A 24,218-nucleotide genomic window follows, 5' to 3' on the forward strand; every position below is an offset into this window, starting at 1 on the left:
CAACATACCAGAGCAGGAAAAAGACATAGGGAAATCCTTATTATTACCCATATTAAATGAAGGAGATAACACGCAAACCATCATAGTGATGAATGCGCAGGGTTTAGTTACGAGTAACTCAAAAAGAAAAATAGAGTTCTTAGAAGAACTAACCCAAATTGAAAAGAAAACAGATATAATGAATATAAGTGAAGCCTGGTATTCCCAAGAGACTTGTAATGATGATCAAATAAAAGGGTTCCAAACTTATAGATCAGATAGAAAAAATAGGAATCAAGGGGGAACCGCAATATATGGGAAAGACAAAAAACAAGGAAAAATATATGAGAAATATAGTAACTCAGAATGTGAACTAATAGCGGTAGAATTTGAATCTGAAAAATTAATGAACATGGTAATATATAGACCCCCTAATACTAAAGAGTTTGACACAATAATAGAAAAATTGGATGATATATGTAGAAATCACAAGGACTGGACTATTCTCCTATCCAGAGACTTTAACTTTCCTTTCGTAGACTGGAAAGAACGAATAGGAGATTGTGGTTGTATTTATACATATAAAAAAGAGAGTAATAGTAGTGCAGAAGATAAGAGGCAATTCGAAAAGCTATTAGATATGCTACTAGAATACAACATTCAACAAATAAATCACCTGCCAACAAGAAATGAAAATACTTTTAGACCATAGTATTTCGTGAGCGGGAGGTGAATTATGTTAAAGAAAATAATAGTTTATAATGCGAGTATTTCAGACCATAATGTCATAGAATTAACAGTCCATTCCAAAGCAAGTGAAAACAGAGATAAGCAAGGAATGAAAAAGTGGGAAGGATATGGAAAATACAACTTCTACAGTAAAAATATAAAATGGTCAGAAATAAATGAAGAATTAAACAAAGATTGGGATAACATTTTCGTAAGTGATGATATAAAGGTAAATACGGAGATATTATATAAAATATTAGAGAAAATAGTGGATAAATATATACCGAAGAAGAAAAGTAAGCATCAGTCATGCATACCAAGAGACAGAAGGATCTTGTTCCAGAAAATCAGAAAGTGGAAAAAAGGTCTTGCAAAAGAAAAAAATGCATGGAAAGTGACGGAACTAAAAAGTAAGATAGAAAATGCAGAACCAAAGATTATACAATGAAAAGAAAATGAAAAACGGGACTTGGAAGAAAAAACCCTTGTAAATGTCAAGCAAAATCCCAAACTATTGTTCTTGTATGCGAAAAAGATGAATAAAGAAGAATAGAAATAGGCCCTCTAAGAATTGAAGGGAGATTAACGAATGAAAAAAAGGAAACATGCAACATATTGGCAGAAAGATATAAGAGAGAATTCACCCCTAGAATTGATAATGAAGGTAATGATACAGAAATAAGGGATTAAAATAGTGAATATTTAGTTGACATAGATATTAATGAAGCTGATATTGTGCAGGCTATTAATGAAATTAAAAATGGAGATGCAGCTGGGCCTGATGGTGTCCCTGCTATTTTGTTAAAGAAAGTAGTTCATTCTATCGCAAAGCCACTTGCAATATTATTAAGACAAAGTGTAGATACAGGCAAGATTTATTATGAGCACAAATTAGCATATAGGTATTACCCCTACTTTCAAAAGTGGATCAAGACTAGAGGCAAGTAATTATAGGCCTGTGAGTCTAACATCACATATTATGAAAGGGTAATGAAGAAAAATATTATGAAACATTTAATAAAAGATAATTTGTTTAATATAGGACAACATGGTTTTGTACCCGGAAAAAGTACACAAACCCAGCTGTTAGTCCATCGTGAGAACATAAACAAAAATATGAAAAACGGAAATGAAACAGATGTGGTTTGTATAGACTTTGCCAAAGCGCTTGACAAGGTAGATCATAATATATTAGCGAAGAAAATTAGAAAACATAATATAGTGGATAAAGTAGGAAGATGGTTAAAAGAATTTTTACACAACAGAAAACAGATAGTTATTGCAAACGATGAGAAATCGGATGAAGCTAAGTTAATTTCCGTTGTGCCACAAGGTACGGTGTTAGCTGCATTACTTTTTGTTATTATGATTGCAGACATAGACAGTAATGTTAAGGACTCGGTAGTGAGTAGTTTCGCCGATGACACAAGAATAAGTAGAGAAATTACTTCTGATGAAGATAGGAACGAGCTACAAAGAGAACTTAACAAAGTATATGATTGAGCAGAGGTAAATAGGATGGTATTTAACTCTGATAAATTTGAATCAATAAATTATGAAGACAGAGAAGGAAAGCTATGTGCATATAGGGGACCAAATAATGAGACAATCACAAATAAGGAAGCAGTTAAAGACCTTGGTGTGATGTTGAATAGGAACATGTTATGCAATGATCAAATAGCAATTCTATTGGCAAAGTGTAAAGCACAAATCGGAATGTTGTTACGGCACTTCAAAACAAGAAAAGCTGAACACATGATTATGCTTTATAAAACATATCTTCGTAGTCCACTTGAATATTGCAATATGATATGGTACCCACACTATCAAAAGGATATTGCATAAATAGAGAGTGTACAAAGGTCCTTTACAGCTAGAATAGAAGAAGTTAAGGATCTTGACTACTGGGAAAGACTACAAACCTTAAAATTATATAGTCTAGAAAGGAGAAGAGAACGCGACATGATAATTCAGGCATGGAAACAGATAGAAGGAATTGCCGAAAACATCTTGGAGCTAAAAATATCAGAAAGAGCAAGCAGAGGTAGATTAATAGTGCCCAAAACTATACCAGGAAAAATAAGGAGAGCACACAGGACATTGATCCACTACGCACCAGCATCGACAATGCAGCGTCTATTCAATGCGTTGCCAGCTCATCTGAGGAATATATCAGGATTGAACGTAGATGTTTAAGAATAGGCTCGACAAATATCTAAGCTGCATCCCAGACCATCCAAGATTGGAAGATGCAAAATATACCGGAAGATGCACTAGCAACTCAATGATAGACATTAGAGGTGCCTCACACTGAGGGACCTGGGGCAACCCAAACAAGATGTAAGGTCTGTTAGGTCTCTCTCTCTCTCTCTCTCTCTCTCTCTCTCTCTCTCCTCTACATACACACACACACACACACACACACACACACACACACACACACACACACACACATATATATATATATATATATATATATATATATATATTATATATATATATATATATATATATATATATATATATATATATAAACGCATGGATCCATACAAACTTAAACTAATATTTTCTATTTTCCTTCCAGGGTTGTGAGTTTGTCCCGTCTTCCAGGCCACAAAGATGGTGAGTATGATAATTTCCAGGCTGGTTTTTCTCTTGAGAAGGTAAAAAAAAAAAAAATTAAATGGCAGTTCGACAGAAATGAGGGTTGTTACACACAATTAATAAACTACTCGCAAATAAATTTCGATGATAAATATAGTCTCTAGTGAGTACATGGATGGATATAGTAACTACATGGCAGGATGGATATAGTGAGTGGATGGATGGATATAGTGAATACTGGCAGGATGGATATAATGAGTACATGGATGGATATAGTGAGTACATGAATGGATGGGTATAGTGAATACATGGCAGGATGGATATAATGAGTACATGGATGGATATAGTGAGTGCATGAATGGATGGGTATAGTGAATACATGGCAGGATGGATATAATGAGTACGTGGATGGATGGATATAGTGAGTACATAGATGGATATAGCGAGTGGTTGGATGGATATAGTGAGTACATTGATGGATATAGTGAATACATGTATGGATGGATATAGTGAGTGGATGGATGGATGGATATTGTGAGTGGATGGATATAGTGAGTACATAGATGGATATAGTGAGTACATGGATGGATATAGTGAGGACATGGATGGATGGATATAGTGAGTACATAGATGGATATAGTGAGTTGATGGATGGATATAGTGAGTACATGGATGGATATAGTGAATACATTATGGATGGATGGATATAGTGAGTTGATGGATGGATATAGTGAGTTGATGGATGGATATAGTGAGTACATGGATGGATATAGTGAATACATTATGGATGGATGGATGGATGGATATAGTGAGTACATTGATGGATATAGTGAGTACATTGATGGATATAGTGAGTACATAGATGGATATAGTGAGAGGATGGATGGATATAGTGAGTATGTTGTGAAGTTTCTTCTCTTCTTCTGTTTTGGTTTATATTTGTTCTATGTGTTATATGGGGTTACCCTTTATCTATCCTGCGTTGAGTTTCTATCTCTCTTAGGAACTTATGGTTATATATATTTCGAATACTTCTCTGTTCTTCTGGACTTCGCATTTGATCTCAGGAGGCTGGTTATATAGAGTTCGGTTTCCTTTAGAATTCTGGGGAAGTTGAACACCACTTTTTAGTTCTTAATTATTATTGTAACACACAATTTCATTTTCCTATCACACACAAATGACACAGGGTAAACGGAGTATAAACCAACACAAGTTATGCGTCCAGAAGTGAGTAGTTAATTGATCTTTTCTTTCGTTCCAACTGAACTCTGGACCCATTTCTGATTTCTGGTTCCTCCTCTTCTTCTACTGGAGACCACCCTAATTCTTCATAATTGGGTAATCTTTCACGCCTACTACTTCCGTTCCACCCACTTGTTATTCGTTGCTCTCGGTGAAAGTTTTCGTCCAACAGCTTCCATCATTGATTTTTGTTATGTTGTCGTAAAGCAAAGATCCTGGTTTGCGTTTCTCTTCTACTTCTCTTTCGCCTTCATCTACCAAAAACTCTATTCGTAGAGTTTCCTAGCTAATATATTTCCAACATAACTAATCTCGTTAGACTTCTGGATGGATGGATATAGTGAGTGGATGAATGGATGGATATAATGAGTACATGGATGGATATAGTGAATGAATGAATGGATATAGTGAGTGGATGAATGGATGGTTATAGTGAGTGGATAAATGGATATAGTGAGTGGATGAATGGATGGTTATAGTGAGTGGATAAATGGTTATAGTGAGTGGATGGGTGGATATAGTGAGTGGATGAATGGAACTGTCCTGACCTTAGCTCACTCGAAAAGGATAAAAAAAAAAAAATGAATAAATGTATAAAGCGATTCATTCAGTCGCGTTTACCGAAGCTGAAGACAATATGTCGTCTTTTGTTTGGTAAGTCTCTGGTCTCACTCTCCCTCCTTCTTCGCAGTAGTAGTCCTGCTGCTACGGCGTCTGTGATTTCGAAGGTTAATGTCTCCGAGATTGTGGAGGTTATTGTGGAGGTTATTGGAGATTGTGGGAAGGAGAATATTAATTGAAAGAGATTATGATTTGTGACAGTGCTTCCTCGGTTTTAAATATGGCGCGCTCCTGAATTTAAACCGTTAGGACACACGACTGTTTGTTTGTTGCGGTTACGTAAAGCAAGTTGCAGGAGAGAGAGAGAGAGAGAGAGAGAGAGAGAGAGAGAGAGAGAGAGAGAGAGAGAGAGAGAGAGAAACCCGTTCATTTTCATAATCAAACCGCCGAGTGGTCCCTGAAAACAAAAGACAATCTGAGGGATCCTTTTGTTTCTGTTCACGCAAGGCCAGAGGCGGGGGGCAAATATAAGTTCTTGTTTCGATGAAGGTTTGCGTGGTGTATCGGGGGGAGGAGGGGGGGGGGGCGCTTCAGTTAAATCATTGTGTATGTGTGTATGTTTGTTTGTGTCTTGTCCAAGTCGCAGCTGACGTTTTTGGTGGATAATAAAAGCGACAATTATACCTGCGTCTTTATCAGTGCCTTAACCTGTTCAGGTTGAAGAGATTTTTTTTTCTATTTTAATCCTTAACGTGTATGCTTATTTCTCATTGATAATTAAGGTCCCTCTATCTTCAGCTCCCTAGCTGCAGCCTCTTTCATTCCTTTTACTGTACCTCCGTTCGTATTCGCTTTCTTCCATCTTACTTTCCTTGACCCTCTCCCAACAATTCTTTCGTAGTACAGCTGCCTTGAGCTTTTCCTCCTCAAACCTTTTTACTGACCTCATAGGACTCCGCGCTTGGCCTTCGTATGTTCGTATAAGTATACTTTGTTTCTTAACCTCGTACGCGCGCTTTCTTAGGAGACCTAATTCATGTTATTTTTTATTATTTTTTTTTCCAGAGATTCCGATTTTGTTGGGATGTCGACTGCCCCGATTGGCTACTGGCAGAGATCACGACTCTCTCAAAGCTGGTAAGTCTCTCTCTCTCTCTCTCTCTCTCTCTCTCTCTCTCTCTCTCTCTCTCTCTCTCTCTCTCTCTATATCTCTCTCCTCTCTCTCTCATCTCTCTCTCTCCAAGTGAATTTCCGCTCTGGGGAAAAAGTCTGGATTCTTTTTCGACACGAAATCTGCCACAGCAGCAATAAATGCGGCTTCTAATACACCTCTCTACTTTATAGCACATCAAAAATGTCCATTTTAATTCTTGTCCATTGTCCTTGTCAGCAACAATAACTCTGCAACAATTAAAGATGCTTCTAAACTAGATATTGCGAAGTGTTTTCCACTTTACTTTTAAACCTCGTCCCTTTCTTCTTCTTCTTCGTCTTCTTCTTTATTTTAGTAGGAGATCTGGCCTCCTTTACTAGAGCCAATGTCCTCCTCCACCTGCAAAATCACATCAGAAATACAAAGATTAGTCGTGCTAACTTTTATTTGTAGAGGAATATTAGTTTGTTAATATCGTATGTGTTAGCAGTGATAAGGTATGGGGTGAATGATGAGTTTATCTAAATCACGCGAGACTCATTCCAAATTCGTTCAGACAGTATCCTTTTGTTTACCTACTCATCATCTTCTTCTTCGACAGACATCCGTGAAGCTGAGACTCCTGACAGGCAACGTAGCCAAAGCAATCTACGGTCCGGCGTTGAGTGTGAGTGCTAAGAGAAGCCTTAGTTGTTAACCATGAACCCAGATCTTTTATTTTAATGCTTTATTGTAATGTCCGGTAGGCCTGAAGGGTTCTTCTCCGAAGATGGTATACTCGTTTCTAAAAATGGTTTTAATCTGGAATATTATTCAACTGCTTTTATTAATGTACTGAAGTTCTCTACATTTGACAATATTGTATAGTATATTCTGGTAAATTTTTATTATGGTGCTGAAGAATTAAAAAAAGCCATCACCAATAATACATATTAAAGTAATGTTCCTCTTTCAGAGGAACTGCTCACGCTTTTGTTAATTGTTTTATTCTTTTGCTTCCAGTACGACGTCGTGACAAAGCTTGCTAAGGATGCCAAACTTGGTGAGGAGGATCTTCAGTTTTACTTAAAAATGTTGCTAAAACAAAGCATTCATAACACGGCGTACATGACGTAATGGCTGATAAGACCTCCTGCCGTTTGTTAACCTGATCCCTATCAGTGTTAAGGCTTCTTTTTTATTTTTGCCTAAAAACTAATTTGTTGTTGTTGTTCTTCTTCTTGTTAGGGAGTGACGTAGGAAAGCCCCATGGAAAAGCCTAAAAAGGTCTGAAAAAGGTGTTTCACGTTGAGTTAAAGATACAGGAAATTTAGGATAGGTTATTTATGACTTGTTTACTAGAATGAAAAAGTAAAAAATCAGATAATATGCATGGTAAACAGTACAGAACAATTATTTTCTAATAAAATACAGCGTATTTATTTTAATTTTCGTTGGTGAAACAACGCTCTATTTGACCGTAGATTTTAACACGTGTCTCGAGTAAGCAGGAGGGTTGCCAGATTATTTTGGGAAAAGTAGCCTATACTAGCTTCAAAAGAAGTGGATTTGAAATAAAAGTAGGCCATTGCCGAAGTCGATGATAACATTGTAAAATTATCAAACCAGACTTATATTGAAAAACACCGCATATTTATATTGATATATAGAGAGATAGATAAACCTTAGAGACCTGTGAACTTACCTTTAATATGATGTATTTTGCTCAAGGGTGCTATGATTAAAATGCTGTCTCTTCTCAGATGGGAGAATATTCCAACTATTTCTGTTGAACTAAAAAGGCTGAACTTCTTTTTGTTTCTTAGAAAAATAAACACTTTCTTTCCACTTGGTATGACATGTTGAAAACATAATCAACTGAACTCAAAATGCTTGAACTGTTTAAATAAAATAATTTTCACTTAATGGGAAAAGGTTAACAAAACTGAATTACTTCTTATTAAGGAATCGACATTTTTTCTGAGACTAGGTTTCGAATATTAATTCATTTACCAACTTCCTCATTTCCATCACTCTTCATTTTTATAACTGTATATTGAGGAGTCAAAATTAAGCATAGTCCTACTGGGCTCAAAATCTACACAAGATTTTCCCGATAATTCAAGGTTTGTTTTTGATGTCAATAATTCTAGTCCCAGTCGGTTTCCTAACTTGGTTTTCACTGATGTAACACGTGAATAAACACGTTCTACAAGGGCATTACCTATAGGAAGACTATAAGCCTTTAAAGCAAATTCTGCGAGATCCCTCAGCACAAATTCTCCTCCGGCACCTTTCACTGTATTAGCAATGGCCCAAAACATTAATCCAATAGATGGCACATTACCATTACAGATGTTGTTCCAGTCAAGGGTTAATATTTTTCGCCACTGGCTCTCGATATCAGTGATTTTGGATTGATTAGCTAGTTCAAGTGACAACTCAGAAAATGGAGGGTGTGTATGATTCAGACAAACAGATGGTGATCAATTCTTAATTTTCTTTAATTTTCCCCAAGTTTCTGGTAATCGGAAGCTCTGATAAGGAATTAAGGCATGGCATCGAGATTGGATGTTATTAAAATCTTCATTTGAAATCAAATTATCCTTTCTTTTGTTAGCCAATAAGGAAGAAAATTCATGCCCGAAGTCAACTCTATTAAGAGGAAGAAATGATGAAGTTAAGGTCATGTCCGCCTCAAGCTTTACAAAACCAGGATGAAGTTCTCTTCTAAGAATTGTAAGTGTAAAAGCTTCAAGTTCACTTAGAAGGCTGCAATGGTCAGCTGCTTCTTTTTGAAAAAGAAGATTTAATCTTTCAAAATCATTTAAGATAGGTCTCAAGAAAATAAAATAAAGTTGATTCAAGTGATCAGAGAACATAATATGAAGCTCTCTGCAGATACCTATCATGTGATGATGAAGCTGAATCAAGAACCCTTTTAACACTATAGCTCCTGGCGAGCCAACGTGTACCTGATAACCTTATAGCTCTCTAAATATACTTCTCTTCTTAAAGCAGACCTATACGAAACCATTTATACGTTTCTCGTAACATATAATCAATATGTGAGGGTAATTCTTCTGAAGCATGACGCACGCCAAATGGCGAGAATGACACGTACGCTTGATTAAAAGCAAATTTGGGATGTCGTTTTTTTTTTTTTTTTTTTTTTTTTTTTTTTTTTTCATTAATACATAAACGGATTGGTGACGCCCACAAAGGTTTAATGCTCCATCGGTTCCAAGGGGAATACAGTGTTTTAAATCAACATCTATTTCCCGAAAATAATTCTTGATGTGCTGGTACAGAGCTTCTGCCGTCGTACTGGTAACTGAAATAAGTCCAACAAACTGAGGAATTATCCTGTTGTGTTTCTTACTATAGTATCGAACACATTCACGTAAGTGTTTAGCACAAGCAATGTCTGTAGACTCATTTACTATCAATGAAAAGGGTATGTTTTTTAGTTCAGATACCAGGTCATTTAAGAGCTCTGGTGTTAATACCTTCTTAATAAGGGCTGTGCATTTTGTTCTATGTAATCTCATTGTATCTGAACTTGAAGTGCAAGGGATATTATTCTTTGAAATGTCACATAAATGATCAATAGTATTAATAGAAGAATGACAAGCAACAAAAACTGCAAGTTTAAGCTCTAAGATTGTAACTTTCTCTACCTTTGAAACAGCTTTAAGGTCAAGTTGCTTAGGACATACTGTAGACATGTTTAGCTGTGTTTTGTTGCTCAGCCATGCTTTTTCAAATCTATTTTACGAGCTCTTATTACCGATTTGCAAACTTTACAATAGGCCTTTGTTTTACCAGTCTTAAATGCTTCAATCCATTTTTTAAAATATGGATCATTTAACCAGGCTGCTTGAAAAGCCTTATCATGCTTGGCCCACTTCCCCATAATAATATAATCACAATAACGCGTCCGTCCACGGAAATATCAAGATCGCACTGACTATACTCTTGTTTTTTTCCATCTGTCCACCCGCCTGTGGTGTTTGCGTATGGTAACACTGCGCCCCGGGCTTTAGATAGTTACGCTATGTATAAGTTTTAGGTAAATAAAAGGATATATGGGTGTACATTTGCAATTGAAAAGTGTTTTAATAATTTACTGTATGCGAATCACACCGTTAATATTCGATATTGAACATGTATGATACAGGTTACATACCGAGAACATAAACAACGCAGCTTAGTGCATGATGCTTCTTGGAAATATAAAATGAATTATAATAAACTCTCGTAGAAAATTGTACACATTTAAGAGCGGGTACTAAAAAAAATATTAATGATGTACAAAAGTTTAGATTATTTCAACAAAATGAAATGTTATATATTTGAAACTTTCGAAAGATCTATCCTTAAAAGCAGTTTATATGAAAGTGGCCCAATTTTATAATTAGTTTAATGATAAAATTTTATATATTTGAAATTTTCGAAAGAACTATCCTTGAAAGCAGTTAATATGAAAGTATCCCAATTTTATAATTAGTTTAATAATAAAAGTAACTAATAATTACAAAAAGTAGCCCAAAATTTAGCAGGTAGCGGATTGTAATTTTTTGTAGCAGGCAGCCATAAAATGTAGCCCCATCCTTGTAGCCCAATTTGGCAACTCTGGTAAGCAGGAGGTCGGATCATGCCTTGTTTTTTAACCTAATGTTCCATGACGCATTTAAAGTTGAGAGTGGATTAAATCTCTTTGTGAATTATAATTGTCTAATGTTCAAATGGAATTAAGAATCTACGACCAACATTCTTTGTATGTTGAGTAACTGTGTAAAAAGTTCATGGTTTTTGCATGCGATTAAAGTTGTCTGGACTAAATTAATAGTCTGGACTATTTTTTTTTTTATGTTCAACATAAAGCTGCAGCTTTTACGCAATGTTTTTAGTTTGATGGAAAATTCCTGTACAGGCCTATCTTTCACCCTTTGGAATTCCCCCCCTGTTGCAATGTGTGTTAATGAAGGCAGGATTTGTCGTAATCTCTACAGCGTATTATTATTATTTTAAACAGACGAGCAAGGAGCCAAAGCAGTGGTAGCAGCTGTCCGGTGGGTTCTTGAGAGCGCAGCTGGAGCCGGAGTGACCGCCAATGTCTTGGACTCAGAGCTCCAGCAGTTGGGTCTGCCCAAAGAACACGCAGCGGCCATAACGAAAGTGTACACGGAGCACCAGGAAGCGCTTCAGGCGCACTTGAAGGGCGCGAGTCTCAAGGGTAAGGTATATGTTATCACAACTCATAATCATTAGGTCAGAACTGGTTGGGTTTTACCACGGTCAAGTTTGGGACCAATCCAGGCCAAAGGATTACTTCGATTCAGAATTGGTCGTGAAGAATCCACTTTGAGGAGTAGGATTTTGGTTTCTTGTCGTCACAAGGTACTGAAATTATTAAGATTTTTTTTTTCCATGGAGAGAAAGTTGTGAGTTTCTTTTGTAAGAAACACATTTTATCTGTGGCACAGCAAGAATGCTTTTAAAAGATTCTTTTTCTCTTCAGTGAGGGGTGAAACAACTTGGTCCTGCGAAGTCGTGGGCGTCGATATTGGCGATGGGGATCTCTCTCCAGTAGTGAAGCTCAATCTGCACGACGAATCGCAGTCCGTCAGAGAAGGAGAGGAGCAGGAGAGTGGAACCAAGACTAATGTGACTTCTATTGCTATGACACCAGACCAGTTACAGGCCATGATTCATGGTAAGATGTTTAATTTTATTTTCTCCCAAAGGGGGCTAGTGCCATCAGTGCACCTCACACAGTGCACTGTAGGTATTAAGGTTCATTGTAGTGTCTCTTTGGCCAGTAGCTGTTGGTGATCGTCCTTACTGCCTTGTAAATGCTTCCTTCAAAGTCCAGTGTGTCCCCAAGGCAAAAGAAATTCTCTTACTCGTCCAAGATCTAAGATCTGCCCTTCTAATACAATATGGTTCTACACTTCCCATTTACTCTTATACCTTGCCAGCATTAAAAATGTTATACTTGCCAGCATATATTCTAATTGACTTCCTCCTGTGACACCAGCTGTTAAATTTAGGACCAATGCCAAGTTACCACAACAATCTTTCCTCACAACAGCCAAGATTGTTCTCGTTCCTTTGTTAACTTTCCAGTCACGGTGAGATTTTCTTTTATGTATGTTGATTAGAAGTCCTCTCATGTCTATTCACTCTTCCGTCTTTTAAACATTTATATATCTTTCCTCAATTCTATAGATAACACTATTGTGCATTTCAGGGCCGTGTCTAATTGATTTTCGTCGATAAAATCTCACCAAAACATCGGATATGGATCGTATTTTGGAAATGGCTATTCGAAGCCACAGCCTAATGGCAAAAATATGCAGTGATGTCTAATTTTGATAATTAAGGCACTTATCAGAGTCAATCAAAGAAATTTATAGGGAAACTTAGCTGAATCTAGCAGGCTCGTACACAGAGGCTAGTATAACGTCATTACTAAAGACCCTCCCACTCATTGATACTGCAGTGACGTATACGTTACTAGAAACCCCGCCCATATACTTTATGAATGAAGACTCAGATGTTGGTAGTAGTAGTAACAGTAGTATATGGAATTCTTAAATTGTTTCACACATTCAAACTCCCAAGTAGAGTACAATTAAGGAATGGGCATTAAATGAGAATATTAATTTTGTAATACAGTTCCAGCGCACAATCCACAATTCTGTTGATTTGAAATATGCACCAAGTCTTACACACTTTGTGGAAACCATTGTTACCCTGCAGTTTCAAGGATACGTAAAGTATCGTGCTGATACCCGCAAAATTTGCCAAACAGTCTTCGGGTCTATGTGGATTAAGACCATTATTTAGCCAATGAATAAAAATGCATTATTTAACATACTTTGTTTTTCCTATGCACACGGCCACATAAAGTGTTGATAATGATATTATTAATGATAATGATAATAATTTCATTAATATTCATTACTGTTATTATCATTATTCTTGTTATTGATATTATAATCATCATCATTATTGTTATTATTCATACTTCGACATCAGGGAAGAGGGTGATAGAACATACATAAATACATATGCCATAGACATACACATATAGAAAGATACGGTACATACATAAATACATAATACATAAATGAAATATATAATATATACACACATATAGTGGTACCTCGAGATTCGAAATTAATCCGTTCCGAGGCGGCCTTCGTATCATGAGTTTTTCGTATCTTGAACCGCATTTTACATGTAAAATGGCTAATCCGTTCCAAGCCCTCCAAAAACACCCCAGTAAATTTCATAATAAAGCTAAATTGACCTATAAACAATGAAATACTACAACAATTTAGACCATTCAATACCTAATTTAATACGTACTGCTAATATGTACTACTACATAGTACCTATAAATAAAGTGTATTAGTGTACATGGTATACAAGAAATACTGTACGTACATACGTACGTATGTAGTAAAATGTGGAAGCTTACCTTTCGAGTGAGTCAATCTCCGAAAGTGGCGACAGAGGAGGAGGACAAATGGCAGATACGTATGTACACTTAACTTTACAAAACACATAAAAAAATGTAAGGAAAACATAAACTAAACTTTACAAAACACATTAACAAAACTGTAACACTTAACTTTACAAAAAACATTAAATTAAATTTTTATTTATTTTTTTATTTTTTTTTATATATATATATTTTTTTTTTTTTTTTTTTTTTTTTTTTTTTAAACTAAATTTCAACTTCTTCACTACTTTCAACTTTCTGTTTTTTCGTAGTAATATCACTTGGTTCTTCCTTTTTGCTTACTTCTACTAAAGGCCTCTTTAAAAAATAACTATCCAAGGAAGATTGCTTCTGCCTGCTTTTGACAATGTTCCATAAACGACTCAGGCAAACGCCATCGAACTATGCAAGCATACGACCTGTGTAAGCCTTTTCGGGGTGTCTCTTTTCTACGAATGATTGCACCTTATGAAAAGCAGCTAGAGCATCCTTAATTTCTGCCGTTGTCATAGAGTCGTCGTCCTCCTCCTTGCCGCTGCTAGAGAACTCCTCTTGAACGACGTTATGTTGCATGGCCTCCAACTCCTTCAGGTCATCCATCGTAAGCTCCTCTTGGTGCTCCTCAAGAAGGTCATTGATGTTGTCCTCGTCGACGACCAGCCCCATGGACTTTCCGGTGCAACGATCTCGTCAAGATCTGGTTGCGAAACAGTTTCAGGATCGTCAACTGTTCCTGAATCTGCAGCACCAGCTTCGCCCATGTCGAATCCCTCGAAGTCTCGGGCAGATACGGCATCAGGCCAGAGTTTCCTCCACGAGGAATTCAAGGTTCGCCTCGTAACCTCTTGCCAAGCTTGGTCGATGAGTTGGATGCATATTACAATATCGAAATGCTCCTTCCAAAATTCACGCAAGGTGAGGTTTGCGGTATCGGTGATGTCGAAACATCTCTTGAAAAGATGTTTCGTATACAGCTTCTTGAAGTTCGATATCACTTGCTGGTCCATGGGCTGGAGGAGAGAGGTGGTGTTAGGCGGAAGATAAAGAACCTTGATGAAAGAATACTCTGCTAGGATGTCTTCCTCGAGGCCAGGAGGGTGAGCAGGGGCATTGTCCAACACCAGCAGACATTTCAGAGGGAGGCACTTCTCTTCCAAGAATTTCTTCACTGTCGGGGCAAAACAGATTTACCCACTCAGTGAACAAAAGCCTCGTTACCCAGGCTTTCGCATTAGCCCTCCACATCACTGGAAGCTTCTCCTTAAGCATTTTGTGGGGCTTGAAGGCTCGAGGAGTCTCCGAATGATAGACAAGTAGGGGCTTAACCTTGCAATTCCCACTGGCGTTCGAACAAAGTGCGAGCGTAAGCCTGTCTTTCATAGGCTTATGCCCAGGTAGCTTCTTCTCTTCCTGCGTGATGTACGTCCGACGAGGCATTTTTTTCCAAAAAAGGCCAGTCTCATCACAGTTGAAGACTTGCTGAGAACTGCAGCCTTCGTTGAGAGTCATCTCGTCGAACTTCTTAAGAAAGGCTTTGGCCGCTTTCGTGTCCGAGCTGGCCGCCTCTCCATGCCGCACCACTGAATGGATGCCAGTCCGTTTACGGAATTTCTCGAACCACCCTTGCGAAACCTTGAACTCTGGGGTTGGCGTTTATGTTCCTTCTCCTCCGTCGTCTTCGGCCTGGGCAATCAAATTGCCGAAAATAGCGCTGGCCTTGTGGCAGATTGCCGTCTCCGTTATCGTATCGCCAGCGATTTCTTTGTCTTTTATCCAAACAAGAAGAAGCCTTTCCATTTCATCATGCACATGGCTCCTCTTGCTGGACAAAATAGTCACGCCCTTGGAAGGTGTAGCTGCTTTGATGACATCCTTCTGCTTAAGAATGGTGCCTATTGTCGATGGATTTCGGCTGTATTCCTTGGCGATCACACTCAATCGCATACCAGCTTCATATTTTTTAATGATCTCCATCTTCGTTTCCAAAGAGAGCATCCTCTTCTTTCCGTGAATTTCAAGTTTCTTGGGACCCATGACTACGTATATACTCTACGTAATTATGTTATGTAGTACGTATATGTATGTAGTAAAGTTCTCTCAACACGATAAAGTATACTACAACGAAATCACTAACGAATTTACGTTAATAAACGAAATCGTATAGAACGAACGAATACCGCGTGCGTACAATACCGATGCCATGAAGTGGCCGAAGAAGCATGCCACTACGTAGATGCATCATGGGACGGATACTGACCAATAGGAGAGAAGGATCTCATGGCGGTGACTAGCATCAGGAACCAATGGGAGAGCAGGAGGATGGTGGCGAGTCTACTCAGTTGGCGGCGCGCTAGTTTTAAAATTGTTATCGGTGGTCCGGGGGAATCTCGGACTTTACAGCAACAACCTTTCGTATCTTGAACAATTTTTGTATGTAGAGCCGCAAAAATTTTCATATTTGCTTTCGTATCTCGAGTTTTTCGTAAGTTGAGCCTTTCGTATCTCGAGGTACCACTGTATATGTATGTGTGTATGAGGAGGTCAGTAGAATAGGCAAGTTGTTAAAAATGGTTGTTGCAGCTAATCAATAAGATAGTTTATTAGTCTAGCAAATTCAGCCATTGTTTATTCTTGGTCTGAAAAGTTAGAAATAGAGATATATACAAACAAAATGTTTGTATATATCTCTATTTTCATACTCGTCATTCTTGTATAATCCCTATAAGGTCACCTTTGTTCTCTTGTTTAAATCGTTTGGTGTTTGCATATTGCCATATTAACCACTTACCCGTTAATAATTAGCATATGACGCATAGGAGTCTGTCTTTGTTGCATACTGCAGAAAACACGCAACTCGAAAGCAGTTTTGAAGCCATGGGGACAATTTGCTGGGCTTGCCATAGGTGAAGCAGCAGTCTCATATACCCTGGCTTTGACCAATGACGATTGGCTGCCCTCACCCTTTTGTTGGCAGTGTTTACTATTATGTAAGGTTACCAGGTACATTAGGGCAAAATATCGTACCAACCACCTCTAAATGATCATATTTTCGTTTCAATATGATTGTATTTCACCAATTCCAAAAGTCTTGTACAGCTGACAGTCAAAAGGTAAATAGAATAGTGTTATAACTGCTATGTATTCCCATAGTCAACATAAAACTGTAAAATGAAAATAGTGATATTGTTATATGTATATTTACCAAATCCCCTTGCTATAATATTGTCATATGTATATATATACCAAATTCTTATTCATTACCAATGGAAACCGCAATATTATCGTCATTCTCAACAGTGATTTGCTTAGCCTTTCGTATAATGCTTATTCTAAGTGTGTTAAATATTTGTGATTCACACTACTGGGAACCCTACTATCACGTCTGATGTCATAGTTTACGTCACAACTAGCCTCTCTCTGGGTACCTACTAAATTTAGCAAAGTTTCCCCTTACATTTCTTTGATTGACTCTGATAAGTGCCTTAATTATCCACATTAGACATTACTGCATATTTTTGCCAATTAGGCCGTGGTTTCAAATAACTATTTCCAAAATACAATCCATACCAGATACTTTGGTAAGATTTTATCGTTGAAAATCAATTAGACACGGCCCTGAAATGCACTGTAGTTCATTGGCAAATAAATAGTCCACATGGGGTCCCATTTCTGCATAATCTTGTAGCTTTCTCCATGCAGATGCATGATGGACACCATTTTATAAATTTTTCCAATACACCTGCCACCCGTTTCCACTCTAGGTCATGAGTTATGGTGTAGTAATATCACAGTTTCAAAAAATCTTTTCCTTTTTTTTTTTTTTTTTTTACCCTTTTTTTTTTTTTTTTTACCCCCTTTTGCCTCCATTATTCCTTTCTATTATGTCTTGGTACATGTACCATGTCAAATACATTCTCAAGATCTAAATGGTATAATCTTTTGGCATAGCACTGTACTTTTACTGCAATGGCTCATTATAAAAGACTGCTTATTTTGCTGGTGAACTGTTCACTCATGGTAAGAATTTGGATACTCAATTCAGTAATCGAAAGTGTTTTGCTTGTAGAATTAAAAGGATTCATTAAGTAACAAAACAGAAATTATTCCAAACCAGGTAGTAACTTTTAAAGATATGAATCTTTTATTTAAATGATGAAAAATATGAATCTTTTATTAAACATACGAATAGTTTATCAGCTTCAGTTGATATCTCCTTTTACTAGACCTCCGTTCATACTCTCTATCTTCTATCTTACTTGTAACCATCTCATAACAGTTATTTTCAGAGCTGAAAGACCTCTTAGGTCCCAGCACTTGGCCTTTAGCCTGAATTGTATTTTCCAACTGAATTCATATCAACTGGATATCTCCTGTCAAAGACTAAAATGTGTAGAGATCATTTTCCATATTGGGAAAGTGGAGAGGGTTGTGAATGGTTTTTGGTGTTAAAATGATGTCCGTGTAAGTGTCGAACCTTAACAACGTCAGTGTAAATGTTTTATTTTTTTCTGAAGGTTATGTGATACAGAAATGAATTGTCTGCCCTTGATTCCATGTGTTCATTCCTCTGAATAACTTCCAAAATGTTTTTTTTTTTTTTTTTTCATATTATACATTATTTCATATACGTATAATGACATGACTATTCTTCCTTGCAGAGTTGACAGAAGCACGCCAGTTGATGGAAGGACTGCATTAATGAACTCGACTTAAAATAAGCACCTTGGAAGTTTTGTCTCCAGTTTTTCTCTCTTAAAATGTGGGACAGTTTCCCAAGTGAAGAACCATACAGCACTGAATATGGAATCAACCGTACAGTATAGTAGATGAATTAGGTATTAGGGAAATTATGGTAAACAAAATATAGGTTTAATATCTACATCAATTAAGCTCCTTATTAACTGAACTATTGCCATTCTTTTCAGGTATTAGTCTACTGTACAATAATGATCAGTTTATTACTAACACAACTGACTAGGCGCTGATTCACTAAAGTTCTATAAAAATTAAATGATAGGTTTTAAAAACATTCCTGTTGTTCAGTAACTCCATAGTTTATAAAAGGTACAAAATAACTATCAGAAAATGCATCACATCTGTACATAGAATATTGACATTTTTTTTATCATTATGTAAAACCCCATCAATCATATATGTACCTATAGCAGTTTTCTGGGTGTTCCAGAGTTCACCAGTCTTTTGCCTGTCAGACAGATGGAAGTTGTCTTGAGAAGCACGTGCCATCTGGATCCTACGTTTATTGGTTACAATCCTCCCTTCTCATGAACTTGCAATGCTGCTAATAGGGCTTTTCACTGTTCTCCAAATATGTACTTCGTAGAGGATTGCTATAGCTAAATTATATTCCAAACGAGGAACAGTGAAAGAGTGGACAAAGTGCAAAGACTGATTTCATCTGAAGATTGGCATCCCTTCAGTATTATAAGTCAATGAAACCCGACACTAATGGCCTTCATTCCAAGCACTTACCATGGCCACATGTATTCATGACTCATCACCTGTGAGAAGTGTTGCAAGTAGTCATACGACTGACTAATGCTTCTGCCGAGTAAAAAGAAGGAAGTAAAGGCAAGACAGGTTGCTTGGGCCAAGAGGATGGACTTGTATCTTCTAGTAAAAATTCTTATGAAGAGAAAGCAAGAGAAGACCTAGTGATCTAGGACCTTGATAATCTCATTTAATCTCACTCAGACATTAGTGCCTAATCCTCCAGACCCATTTCTGTTCCCAGAGAAATGTCAGGGAGCTGCTGGAGTTGACCTGAGCAACAAGGGCAGAAATTTTTAACATCAAACAGTAATACAGGTTTGCCCTCAGCATCAGTTCACATTGAGTGGAAGAATGCAATAATTTTGACAATCTCCTCTCCTGAGACCTGACCAGTGAAGGATGCTAGACAAGCCTTGAGGAGATTGTATTCGGTTAATATTATCAGTGTGACAGTCCTTAATTGGGAAATGTCTGTGTTCATCTTTCCACTCCTCAGAGGGGGATCTGCGAGTTTTTAACCTTGTTACAGGGAGGTTTTGTCAGTCTCTGTCGGGTGCTTTTTCTTCTAGTGCCAGTATCCATGATGACATATACCCATTGAGTGCTGTAAAATTATATTAAAAACCGAAGGAATTGTAGTTAAGACTAATATGAAGCTATAAACTGTATAAAGCCAGGTAAAAAAAATTCAGTAGGTCGTTGGTATCACCCAGTATGAAAAGTCTTGTGCACTTTGGGGCTCCTGGAGGGACTGTTGGAATCAAGAACCAACTTCTTCTTCTCAAGAAAATTTTCTGAAAATTCTTTGCTCTTCAGGTTGTAAAGGAACAAACAGTTTCTAAACTAAAACAAGTTTTAACACAAACCCACTTACGATACACTTTATGATCACCTCCTAACCCATCGCATACCACATGAAAAGTTAGGCACCATCTGACTCTGCGGTGATAAGACTGGTGAACCTAAATATATTTTTGCCATGTTAGCATATAGTAATGATTTTTATTTGTGGGTATGTATTTGGAAATGTAAGATTTTCCAGATTTTTTCAACTGATTGAACTTCATAAAGATTTTCTTTTAAAATGATTTTGCATTGTTAACTACACTGCAGATAAATTGGTTCTATAAAGTTGCTGCATTGTTTAAAGTATTGTAATAGGAAATTATTCAGTTGAAAACGTACATTTTAGCATGTTTTATGTTTTATGTTTCAAGTATTTATTACATACTAATCTCATATTTATGTACCTGCATCTGGTTAGGGCACAAAATGCAAGTGCTGAAAATGTTACCCACACGTTTTGCAAGTTTGTATATTACGTGGTAGTTTTGAATCGTCAGGATATCTCACTCTTACTGTTTTTTGCAGAGGGAGTGACAACACATGAGGCATCACTATTAGAAAATTTTGAAGGCTGCTGGAAGGTAAAATGCACCAATTAATGGTTCTTTGAACCAACGCTTACAGAAAACTGTGCTGCACAGTATATAATTCATCGTTTCATTATTACTAAAGATTTTTTGAGGGAACCACACCACCTGAGTTGAGAAGGGGAAGGTTTTTAAATTAGAAGACTCTTAACGTCTACCATGGTTAGACTAGTAAGTGGATATCAAGATACTGATTGTCCCATTGGTTGTGTTCAGCAGCAAGGAAATGTCAAGTGTTGATGATTATATTAGAGGATAATCTAGTTACTGGACTTGTGCCTGAGTGTGCTTTTTACATGTCATGATGGAGAAACACCAAATTTCAGTAGCCCTCTGTGTTAAGATGGGAGTTGGAGATGAACAATAGTAGAGGAAAGCTAAAAATAGAGAGGAAGATTCGAATCTGGGAGAAAGACTTCATCCTGAAGGGACTAAAAGTGGTTAACCAGTAACAGCCAGTATTGTACCAGTCTAGCAGTGGTCAGCATAAGCCCAGCCAAGGGAGCTTGACTTAAAGTAACAGTTAAAATTGGAAGGGTACTAGCAGTCTGCCAGAAACCCACATTGTGAACTGGTTGAGTGAGGAAAGGATGTGCAAAGAATCATGAAGATATCTATGGACTTGCTGCCAAAATAAGGGAATTTGAGACTTTGCCAGATTTCATCCCTGTCAAAGAGACACTAGATATTAGCTGAGAAAGTAGTAAGGCCCACTTGAGAGGAAACCTAATAAAGCTCTCACAAATCCCCAGTACTCAAAATTTACTATGCAAAAACAGGAATCCCCACCACCATCCACTTAAAATTGGTCAGTTGTGACTGTAAAACATATTGCTCTTGGTATCGTAGTGACTTGAGAAAACCAGTCAAAGAAGCTTCCACAGAGACCCACTGACATTTCAAGAAGGATTTCTCAACAGAAGTAACAGTGGATGTGGTATAGTTTTTCATGGTCAATAGATCCTTTGTTTGTACTATCAACAGGAGCAAATGTTCCAATCAGATAACTCAAGTTCTGGCTCAGAGTTTTGGAACATTTGCTACTGATAGTAGGAATAGATGATCCATCGCTCAAGAAAACTTTACCGTTTCCTCTTTTCTTTCTGTTGAGAAATCCTCCCTCAAATGTAAGTAGGTTTCTGCAGCACTTGCTTTGCTTTGAGTATATTGTAGTGGCTTAGGAGAACCAGTCAATATTATTCTCATGTCTGAACAATTCTAATTGGAGGGTGGTAGGGATTCCTGACTGCTGCAAAGTAAACTTTGACATATTAAGTGTCTTATAATTCCATTAAACTTTGCCCTTCTTGGCTTATGTTGTGTGGTTCCTTTGGAGAAGCTTTTGCATATAAAGAAGGAGAGCCAATTACATACAGCTGCTGACCATTTTTCTATTGTTTTAGTTCAAAAACCACAAATTGGTATTTTCCCTTCTATAGGAACCAACTCCGCTTGAGTAGCCTTCAGAACTTTGAATGGGTGTTGCCTCAGGTGTAGTCACTGTCTCTGTAAAAAGGGTAAGAGTTAAGTTCTGTCAATAAAGGCCAAGAAACTACTGCATGGTAGGTTACATGACATTTCTACCTAATGGACAGCTAACTTTTGCCAGCAAACTTTCAAGAAGACTGAAATGGAGAATTTTTCAGGTGTGAGAACAATGACATCAGATACATAAACTTGCTGTATACATTCTCTTTTCACTAATCTAACAATACCTATTTATTCAGAACTTTGATTATCATGCCTTAACCAGAAAGATGTAGGCAAAAGTATGAGAAAATATGTAGGAATTAATATAAAAATATTTTCTGATTAAGATGTTCCTAAATATTATTATAATTATATAAAATAATACAGAGTACCACATTCTTTTATTTCCCAATACAGAAGGCTGAAAAAATATGATTAAGAACATCCTCCGTGGTAATGTGACCAGTAACATAACCGAGATGGTTCGCAGCTTTCTGCAGGTGATGAGCAGCCAAAATTAAGGTTTCTTCTGACTGTAATAAATTATTATTAAGATCTTCAAAATAAATTTGTACGGTATTTTCTGGTGTTCCACTGTTAGATGATAAACAATGGCTTCCGATCTCCTTTGGGTTGGCACTATCTGTAAAGGAAGTTTCACAAGAACTTGACAGCTCAGATAAGCTTTTATGACCATCATTAAACTCATTCCCTAGGATTAGCTTTAGTGATTCTAAGCATGATGATATGTGGATTCTGTGTCTTGCTGCCGTTAGTGTGGGATTTTCTGGTGTGCCAATTTTGCACAAAGAGGCACAAACATCTTTCAGTTTATGCATTGCATCATCAAAGCCCTCTCCTGTCTTCACTGACATCAGAAGACCAGAATCTTTCAATGTATTTTTTAGCAGTATTTTATCTTGTCTGCACTTAATGAGGTCTAGTTTATTCACTATTATTACGAAGTTCTGCTCTGTATGGCAATTATCATTTTCTGATAAATCTTGATCCTCAAGAGCTCCTATTTCTTTCAGGAATGAATTTATATACTTACTCCAATTCGAACTTTGCTTAATGACTCTTAACGCGTCTTCGGCTTCAATAAGAACAACTGCAATGTCGGCTTCTTTAGATTTTGCAATGGCTCGTTTAATGCCTTCACTTTCGATGATGTCATCCGTCTGATGAAGCCCTGCTGTATCACTGAGGATGACTGGGTACCCACCAAGATCCAGCGTGGTTTCAATGACGTCTCGCGTTGTACCTAAGCAAAAACATTTTATGTAGTTTGTTGTTTACAATAAGATTTGCCAGACAGGAACTAACTTTTAATAAAATTTGAAAGAGTTAACCAGACTGTTTTGAGCTGGAATTCTTAAATCCAGTCGAATGAGATTTTCTGAAGATCACAACAATTTCTGTAAGAGAATCCATAAGATTTTTAACTCTAATCAGATAAATAACACTGCTGGCTGAAATACACAATCCAGCAGGTAAAAATTGCAATAACTGTCATGTTCCATTACAGTATTACAAACCCCTGCCTGATACACTAAGCACAAATCTTTTTTCCATGGCTTCAACAAGATCTGTGCTCTTGTCCACTACCTCCATTTGGCTGGAAGACATCCATTGTACATTCCCTCATTTGCATGTTTGTTACTAAGTGTGAAGGAATGTAAATTGGACAGATTAAAGATAGGGATACCTTGAAAATAAATATTAATTTATAGAGTGAGATTATGTTACCATGAAAACAATGTTTAAAAGATATGCATAAAGGAATAAGTCCACTCCAATACTCTACCTGGAATCGGCGATACAATAGCTGCTGGCCTCTGAACCAGAGAATTCATAAAACTACTTTTCCCAACATTAGGGCGGCCCAAGATGGCTAACTTCAAACCACTTCGAAGTCTTTCACCTCGTCGATTATCACAGAGATGCTTTTCCATTTCTCTGATTATCGTCCTGATTTTGAATTCGACATCCTTCACAACGCCTTCCTGAAATATGGAAGTCTTAAAGTCGAACTGAA

The 24,218-nt window shown here is 37.1% G+C and overlaps 2 protein-coding genes across 3 annotated transcripts in view; one reads left to right on the plus strand and one right to left on the minus strand.

Annotated features, from left to right (window-relative positions):
* Positions 1 to 22,571, plus strand: part of LOC135214276 (COMM domain-containing protein 4-like) — a 197,572-nt gene extending 175,001 nt beyond the window's left edge. The window contains exons 4-10 of one of the 2 annotated variants that reach the window (XM_064248396.1): positions 3,293 to 3,330; positions 6,184 to 6,255; positions 6,873 to 6,938; positions 7,274 to 7,313; positions 11,289 to 11,489; positions 11,775 to 11,969; positions 18,425 to 22,571. In XM_064248396.1, coding sequence (XP_064104466.1) covers positions 3,328 to 3,330; positions 6,184 to 6,255; positions 6,873 to 6,938; positions 7,274 to 7,313; positions 11,289 to 11,489; positions 11,775 to 11,969; positions 18,425 to 18,465 — 618 coding nt within the window. In that variant the 5' untranslated portion in view covers positions 3,293 to 3,327 and the 3' untranslated portion in view covers positions 18,466 to 22,571. The remainder of the gene's footprint in view (positions 1 to 3,292; positions 3,331 to 6,183; positions 6,256 to 6,872; positions 6,939 to 7,273; positions 7,314 to 11,288; positions 11,490 to 11,774; positions 11,970 to 18,424) is intronic. The other variant, XM_064248397.1, reaches the window with a different exon arrangement.
* LOC135214275 (tRNA modification GTPase GTPBP3, mitochondrial-like) lies at positions 18,620 to 24,186 on the minus strand (the record flags this gene model as incomplete). Its single annotated transcript, XM_064248394.1, is given in 2 exon segments — positions 18,620 to 23,444; positions 23,988 to 24,186. Coding segments are annotated over 2 exon segments (1,062 nt in total), but the record flags the coding sequence as incomplete, so codon positions are not given.
* Positions 24,187 to 24,218: the final 32 nt, after the last annotated feature.

Source organism: Macrobrachium nipponense, chromosome 45, assembly GCF_015104395.2.
Source record: "Macrobrachium nipponense isolate FS-2020 chromosome 45, ASM1510439v2, whole genome shotgun sequence".
Lineage (NCBI taxonomy): Eukaryota > Metazoa > Arthropoda > Malacostraca > Decapoda > Palaemonidae > Macrobrachium > Macrobrachium nipponense.